We start from the raw sequence: 7518 nt of genomic DNA, 5'->3' as shown, positions 1-7518 counted from the left end.
AGTGGGGTACTCCATGGACTTCCCTGGTGGTGCAGTGGTTAAGAATCTGCCAATGCAGGGGACACGGGTTCGAGCACTGGTCCGGGAAGATCCCACATGCCGCGGAGCAACTAAGCCCGTGTGCCACAACTACTACTGAGCCTGCGCTCTAGAGTCCGCAAGCCACAACTACTGAACCCCGTGCTCCGCAACAAGAGAAGCCACTGCAACGAGAAGCCCACGCACCACAACGAAGAGTAGCCCCCGCTCATCGCAGCTAGAGAAAGCCCGCGCGAAGCAGTGAAGACCCAACGCAGCCATAAATAAATAAATATATAATAAAATAAAGTTTTTTTAAAAAGTGGGGTACTCCTGGGGTCAGGGCAGACTTCTGAACTGCCTCTTTCTTAGCTGCACCGTCTCCACCCAACGTGGGCCGTCCCTCCGCTCTGAACCCTGTTACTTGCCCAGTTTCTGTTGGGCTGGGCTCGCCCTGCTAGGTCAAAGGTGCCTGCTCAGCAGTCAGGGATGTGGCCGCTCCGATGGGGGAAGGGGGTTCATTTTCCCAGAGTTGGGAGAGATGCCCCTCAGGGCTCTGAGGCCAAGCCTGGGAGTGGAGTGGCCGGGCCTGCAGCCAGCTCCCCCCTCGGGATCCCTCTGGCCCTCTGCGGGGCTGCAGCCGTGAAGCGGGGGCTCCTCTGAGTGCCTGCCGGGCGCACAGTTCTCGCCTTCTCCCCAAAGTCTGGCAATTGCGGCTGAAGCGGCTGTGAGCCCCCGACAGCCCAGGAACGTTGCTACAAGAATGGTGATAACGTCAGAACCTCGCAACGCGGGCGGCGGGCGGGGCCGGGGGCAGGGCCTACGCGGGCGGGGGGCGGGGCCTGGGGCAGGGCTTCCTCGGGCCGGGCCAGTCATGGCAGAGGACGCGGTGGGGGCGGAGTTCTGCCTCTCCACGCTCTATATAAGCGTCCAGTGGCCACGGCTGCGCGCTGCTCGTGACCTTCAGTGTGCCGGTTTCAGCGCAATGGCGCCTTCCAGGAAGTTCTTCGTGGGGGGGAACTGGAAGATGAACGGGCGGAAGAACAATCTGGGGGAGCTCATCAACACTCTGAACGCGGCCAAGGTGCCGGCCGACACCGGTGAGCCTTGGCCAGGGAGGGCCGGGGTGGGAGGGCCGGCGTGGCGGCGCCCTCTCGAGTTCTCTTAGCCGGTGTCCGCGTGGTCGTGTACGGCTGGGGACCAGGGCTGTCGGGGTCCGGGCCTTCGCCCCGCGGCCGCAGGACCCGGGGTGTGTCGACGCGGAAAGGCGGGGCCGCATCTCACGGTGCCCTCCGGCTGTGGGTCGTCGGGAGGATGGTTGCCCCGGGGCGCGGACGGGGGCTGCACCCGCCGAGAGCGGGGGATGGAAGCGGAGCCCAGCCCCTGCGGGCGATCGGGAGAGGCCGGCGGCAGCCCGGTGTGTGTGGTAGGAGGCTGAGTACGGGCTTAAGTTGCCCCCTAGGCGCGGGCTTCGTGCGCCGCCGCACGTAGCCCGAGACTCCTCCCCGCGCCTTGCCAGGGCGGCCGAGTGGCTTTGGCCTCCTGAGCTACAGCTCTGACCCTTTCCCCTCGGCGGCCTGCATGACTCCTGCCTTACGCGGAAGGGGCTGAGCCATTTGGGAGTGAAGAGCGATCCTACCGCTTTCTCCAGCCTGGAAACGGGAAAGCGCAAGGCCTCTATGAGCCAGTCGACTCGCTGCCACCCTCGGCAGAGTGCAGTCCTCAGCCCTTCCCCTCCCACGCACCTAAGGCACAGAACCCCGGGTCTTATCAAGAGGCATCCCCTTCTCGTTTATTACCCCCAAAGACGCCAGTACAAACCCCAGGAGTTGGCCCCTTCTGCTTTTGCTAAAAAACCCTTGCCTGGCCCGGTTCCGAAGGTGGGGATGGGCTATTTTAGATGGGAGGCGGGGTCGGCCCTCAGAGAATGCTGAGTCTAGGAGGTGCCCAGGCCCAGAATAGCCTGGGGAAATCGGAGCCACAGCTGTTAAAAGAGCAGAGGGCAGGGCAAGGGCCATCGCCTCTCAGGGGTACCTGGAAGGCTCAAAGAGTTGGGTCCAGGCCCAGCCTGAGCTGCAGAGTGGACAGAGATTATCGTGCTGGTGTGAAAAAGGGCAAAAGCAGAACTAAGAAAGTGGTGAAGGCTAGGGGGCTCCCGAGCACTGGATGGGGTCTGGGGAATGAAGGCTTCCTGTGACCTCATCCCCTCTGTCACCGTCTTATCCTCAGAGGTGGTTTGCGCACCCCCCACCGCCTACATTGACTTCGCCCGGCAGAAGCTAGATCACAAGATTGCAGTGGCTGCGCAGAACTGCTACAAAGTGGCTAACGGGGCCTTTACGGGGGAGATCAGGTGACATGTGGGTGGGTGGTGGACGCAGCCCTCATTATTCTCATGAAGGGGAAAGCGACAGGGTGGGCTCCCTGCTGAACCGTGGCTTGTTCTCTTCCTTTAGCCCTGGCATGATCAAAGACTGTGGAGCCACGTGGGTGGTCCTGGGGCACTCGGAGAGAAGGCACGTCTTTGGGGAGTCAGATGAGGTTAGTAACCAGGAGAGGAGAGAAGAGATGGCTTATCCCAAGACAGATGTCTCACCAAGTCTGTTCCTCAACAGCTGATTGGGCAGAAGGTGGCTCACGCCCTGGCAGAGGGACTTGGAGTAATCGCCTGCATTGGGGAGAAGCTAGATGAGAGGGAGGCTGGCATCACTGAGAAGGTCGTTTTCGAGCAAACCAAGGTCATCGCAGGTATCTCTGGAGAAAGGGACCTTTGAGCCTAGCCAGGGCTACGGAGGCACAGAGGGTGGGGTCATATGCCCTGCAGCCTGACTTGATTCCCCACGCTGATGCAGGAAACGGGAGGGTGAGAACCCTTGTATCCTTATCGCTTCTGCTCCTGCCCCAGGGTATAGATGCCACCTGGAGTTCCTTTAACGGCCGCCAGGGGTCAGTAGGCCACCGTCACTCATTCCCTAGGGAAACAGCTGGCTATCTCCTTCCTGTTCACCCTTCCACCTGTGATCTCTGTCCCACAGATAATGTGAAGGACTGGGGCAAGGTTGTCCTGGCCTATGAGCCTGTGTGGGCCATTGGTACTGGCAAGACTGCGACACCTCAACAGGTAACCAAGCCCAGGAGCCCTACCCTCATCTCCCCTGCCTTGGTAGAACTGGACAGTCACAGAGACCACCTGGGCCAACCCCTCATTTAAAAGACAGGAGAGGGGAGGGGGAAGGGTAAGCTGGGACGAAGTGAGAGAGTGGCATGGACTTATATATACTACCAAATGTAAAATAGACAGCTAGTGGGAAGCAGCCGCATAGCACAGGGAGATCAGCTCGGTGCTTTGTGACCACCTAGAGGGGTGGGATAGGGAGGGTGGGAGGGAGACGCAAGAGGGAGGAGATACGGGGATATATGTATACATATAGCTGATTCACTTTGTTATAAAGCAGAAACCAACACACCATTTTAAAGCAATTATACTCCAATAAAGGTGTTAAAAATAAATAAATAAATAAATGAAAATAAAAGGAGAAAAGAGAGTGACATGTCAAAGGACATCCATTCCAGGACCTGGGTGGGATCGAAGCCCTGGTGTTCTATCTCAGATCCTAGGGTTCTTGTCCCAAAACCACACTGCCTGTCTCCACTGGTGCCCACGTTTTTTGCCCCTTTGAGTGAAAGTCTTAGTCTAGCTTCTTGTTCTAGGCCCAGGAAGTACACGAAAAGCTCCGGGGATGGCTTAAGTCCAACATCTCTGATGCAGTGGCTCAGAGCACCCGCATAATTTATGGGGGTAAGTGGGTTTGCTTCCAGCTGGGGGTGGAGTGGGCTGAGAACCCGATTGAGTCCTTCTTCAACGTGGAGGTAGGGCTGGAGTACCCCCTCCCATCCCTGACCTCTCCCCCTCTCTTCTCCCTTCCCAGGTTCTGTGACTGGAGCAACCTGCAAGGAGCTGGCAAGCCAGCCTGACGTGGATGGCTTCCTTGTGGGGGGCGCTTCCCTCAAGCCTGAATTCGTGGACATCATCAATGCCAAACAATAAGCCCTGCCTGTCTCTGCTACCCTTCCTGCTGAGACAGGGACTAGGTAGCTCAGAAGCCCAGTAACTGTACTGCCCCCCCAACCTTCACACGTGCTTCTGATGGTGTCACCTGCTGCCTCTTGTGGCCTAATCCAAAATGTACCTCTTCCTTTGCCGTTTACACCCTACCCTGTAATGGTTGGGACCAGGCCACTCCTGTTTCCACTTACTGTATCAGTTGGAACTCAACCTGTCACCAAGGTGGCTTTAGCTTGGCTGAGAGGTGGGAGGGGTGTTTGCTTATGGGTCCCCTCAGTCCCCAGTGAAGGCAGGAGCAAGAACCCGTCCTGTCCCATCTCATGCCATGAGATCAGGGGCTGAGAGAAAGTCCTGTCCTCTGCTGAGGCCGGGCTGCTGCCCCTTCCCACAGTGCCGATGCCTGTGTGTGTTATGTCTGTGAGCAGTCCCGCGTGTGCGGGAAATAAACACCTGGCACTAAGCCTTGGGGTGTGTCCTTCAATGAACTTGTCCAGATCATCTTCTTCCCTTTTGAGGCAGCCACGGGACCCTTGTGCAAAAACAAACAAACAAACAAAAAAACCCACAAACAGGTTTCTACAGCAGCACATCTCTTCCAACTTTTACTTGCAGAAATGTCTTGTGTACCAGGCTGCCCCAAGCCTTGAGTAACAGCTCCCTCCCTTCCACCCTCTGGGTGGCCCTGGGGCTGTGGTGCTCCCCAGAGCTTGGGGTGGGGTGAGACCCAGCCTCACCGGCTTCAGGCAGCTGGTCTAGGCCAGCAGTGCTGCCTCCCCCCGAGGGGTGGGTCAAGGCCCCAGCGCAATCTGTGGTATCACAGGGGTCACCGGTAGAGCAGGTAGCGCTTCATGGCGGGGGGCAAGGGCAGAGCAGAAACGTGGCCTAGCCGCGTATCCCCCAGGGCGTGGCGCACACACAGGCGGCTCAGGTGCAGAAGGGAGTGTGGCTCAGCTGGGAGAGAGAATGAGGGAAAGTAAGTATGGGTGCAGCCACCAGCCAGACATCATCAAACCCGCCCAGAGTCCCTTCCGTTTTCCTGCTGCAAGTCTGCTCCCACCTCGGTTCAGGGGAGGTCTAAGGTGCTCTGAAGTTCTGCATCTGCTCTTGTGGTGGACGCATCATGGATCTCACACGTCCCCGGTCGGGGTTGGGGTGAAGCTCTAAGTAAGGCCCTCTAAGCAACAGGCCGAGGCGGCTGTGACCGTGGAGCTGGCCCAGGCTTTGAATCCAGAGAGGCCCCAGAGCTGGGGCTGAGGAGGTGAAAGGAAGGGTGGCCCTCCTCCACTCTACAACAGCTCCCATGGGCTACAGGGGAGAGGCGGCCACCTTCTGCTGCAGACTTGGCAACTGCAGAACAGTTAAGTCCGCTCAGCCCCAAGGCCCTGCCTCCTTCACTGCTCTTCCAGGTGCCTGGACCTCAACGGCTCCTTCCTGGGGTTTGACTGAGGAAGGAAGTAGGTATGTGTCAGAGTCAGAGCCCAGTGAGCCGGGTACACACTCCAGGCGCCTGGCACCACCAGTCCTCTTCCTCTGGGACTTGTACACCTAGCCCAGGACAAATCTAACCCTTTGCACCTCTGGCTCCAGGGGCTGATCTCTCCTGTGAAGCCCTAATCCCCACAGTGCTTCACTTCATTCTGAGGGTTCACCTCTCACTAGCAAGTTGCTTTCCCAAGCCTTACTTTTACCTCTATGGCTGTTAGGAAGATTGAGTTAGGTAACAGCTGTGAAGACTCTTAGCCATTCCTGGCACTGAATAGAGGTAGGAGGCGGGTCAGATGAAGGCCAGTTCCCTCTGCTCTTGTAAGGCGTTGAGCTTCCAACCCAAAACCACAGACCCCAGTGACAGAACTTACTCTCCCCACACGTGCCCCAGGCCTCACCTCTCCTTTCGCCCAGGTAGCTGATGCGGACCTGGCACTGGCCCCAGACAGCGCTTACTGCTGGATAAAGGGTCCTGCCCTTCAGTCCGCGGAAGGCCGGCCCCAAGTAGGTGCCCCCAATAGCGTAGCCCAGAGTTCCCTCCTCCATATCCAGAACCACCAGCAACCTCTCCGGCACCTCCAGCTGCTCACCCTGAGGTCCGGCTGGATACCGGGGGGCCTCGGGCCCCTTGCTCTGATGGTACAGCTTCCCGCGCCCAAGGTCCCAGCCCCACGACTCGCTGTTGCTGCCCAGCAGCGCCGCATAGTGGTCAGCCTGCAGCGGCGCGAGGGCCGTGGCCACGCCCACCACAGCGTGGGTGCCCCTCTGCTCCCGGGGCCAGCTGATCTCCCAGGCGTGCAAGCCCCTCGAGTAGCCCCTCTTACCCCGGGCCCCATCAGTGCTCTGGGCCACGGGCCGCCGTTCAAAGCACAACCCCCCTTCCGTGACCTCGATGTTCTCTGAGCAGTCCTTGGGGTTCCAGCCGTGGCACCGTTGGGCCCCCAGGTCAGGAGGGGGAGCCGAGAGCAGCTCCTCCAAGCCCTCGGGACAAGACAGGTCAGGGTACAGGGCCTGCGGGGTGTGGGTGCTGCTGCCGTTGCCCCCTGCCGAGGCTGTCTGGCCCATGGGGGTGAGGAGCTGGAGAACTCCCCTAAAGAGGCTTGCTGGGGCGTCTCTCTTCTGAAAGTCGAGCTCCCGGTCGGGATCGACCTAGAGAGGAGTTGGGAGAGAAGAGTGTGTGACGCGAGGGATCCTGGAGGGGACTCCTCACCCAGGCGCCCCATCCTTTCCCCAGGTTTGCTCACCGCCCCGCTCCTCCCTCTTTGCTCCCCCAAAGCTCCCAGGCCCATCATTACCTTGCCCTCACCCACCTGTCCCGGTCTCTCGAGACTCGCGAGTTCGCCGCCTTTCGGCCTGTCGAGGGACCTTCCCCCTCGCGCGCCCCGCACCCCTGTCACCGCCCTCGAACCTCGCAGGGCTTCCCGTGCCGGGAGGTCGCCGGCTCTCCGGAGCAGCCCAGCCTAAAGTGGCCGAAGCGCGCCAGGCGCAGCCCGCCGCCCTCTTCCGCCGCCAGCACCTCCCCCAGGCCTCGCCCCGCCCCACGGCCCCGCCCCCACGGCCCCTGCGGGCAGTTAACTCTCTTGTCACCGTCTCAGGTCGCGCCCCGCCCCGAGACCGCGCCCCTGCGGGGCCCCTCGGGTGGCGGTTAACACTCGGCTCCGGCCTGGGCCGCTGGGGCACGTAGCGCGTAGAGCCCATTCCCGGGCGGTAAACCCCCGGTCACAGTCCCAGGCCGCTCCTCGCCCCGAGGCCCCGCCCCCGCGAGGAGGCGGGCCGGGCGCTTAAATCTTACCCGGCTTCTATGGCGTCCGCCCCTGGCCGCCCAGGCTCGGAGTTAACCCTTTCATGGTATCATCGCTTTGGAGGTCTGTTCTCCACCGTCAAGAACTTTGAGCTTCCTGGGCCAGCAGCTCCTGAGCCCCTAGGGATATGGGACAGGAGGTCAAGGA

The 7518-nt window shown here is 60.3% G+C and overlaps 2 protein-coding genes across 8 annotated transcripts; one reads left to right on the top strand and one right to left on the bottom strand.

Annotated features, from left to right (window-relative positions):
• The first annotated feature begins 862 nt into the window (after nucleotides 1-862).
• Nucleotides 863-4565, top strand: TPI1 (triosephosphate isomerase 1). The gene is made up of 7 exons (XM_032646417.1): nucleotides 863-1118; nucleotides 2248-2371; nucleotides 2475-2559; nucleotides 2634-2766; nucleotides 3054-3139; nucleotides 3730-3817; nucleotides 3948-4565. The coding sequence occupies exons 1-7, from the start codon at nucleotides 893-895 to the stop codon at nucleotides 4064-4066; spliced, it is 861 nt and encodes a 286-aa protein (XP_032502308.1). The 5' UTR covers nucleotides 863-892; the 3' UTR covers nucleotides 4067-4565.
• A 96-nt stretch (nucleotides 4566-4661) lies between these two features.
• On the bottom strand, nucleotides 4662-7307 carry SPSB2 (splA/ryanodine receptor domain and SOCS box containing 2). Of its 7 annotated transcripts, XR_004351878.1 has the most exons (4): nucleotides 7157-7307; nucleotides 5968-6718; nucleotides 5142-5526; nucleotides 4897-5035 (listed from the first exon to the last, which is right to left on the bottom strand). XR_004351878.1 is itself a non-coding variant. In XM_032646414.1 (3 exons), exons 1-3 carry the CDS (start codon nucleotides 7265-7267, stop codon nucleotides 4908-4910), a joined length of 990 nt encoding a protein of 329 aa, XP_032502305.1. In that variant the 5' UTR covers nucleotides 7268-7307; the 3' UTR covers nucleotides 4662-4907. The 7 variants fall into 7 exon arrangements, 4 of the variants coding, with proteins under 4 accessions (XP_032502305.1, XP_032502306.1, XP_032502307.1 ...); XM_032646414.1 differs by lacking the exon at nucleotides 5142-5526 and having other exon boundaries at nucleotides 4662-5035; XM_032646415.1 differs by lacking the exon at nucleotides 5142-5526 and having other exon boundaries at nucleotides 4662-5035; nucleotides 6160-6718.
• Nucleotides 7308-7518: the final 211 nt, after the last annotated feature.

The sequence above is a fragment of the Phocoena sinus genome, chromosome 10 (genome assembly GCF_008692025.1).
Source record: "Phocoena sinus isolate mPhoSin1 chromosome 10, mPhoSin1.pri, whole genome shotgun sequence".
NCBI lineage: Eukaryota > Metazoa > Chordata > Mammalia > Artiodactyla > Phocoenidae > Phocoena > Phocoena sinus.
This window is presented reverse-complemented; position numbering and strand designations above follow the sequence as displayed.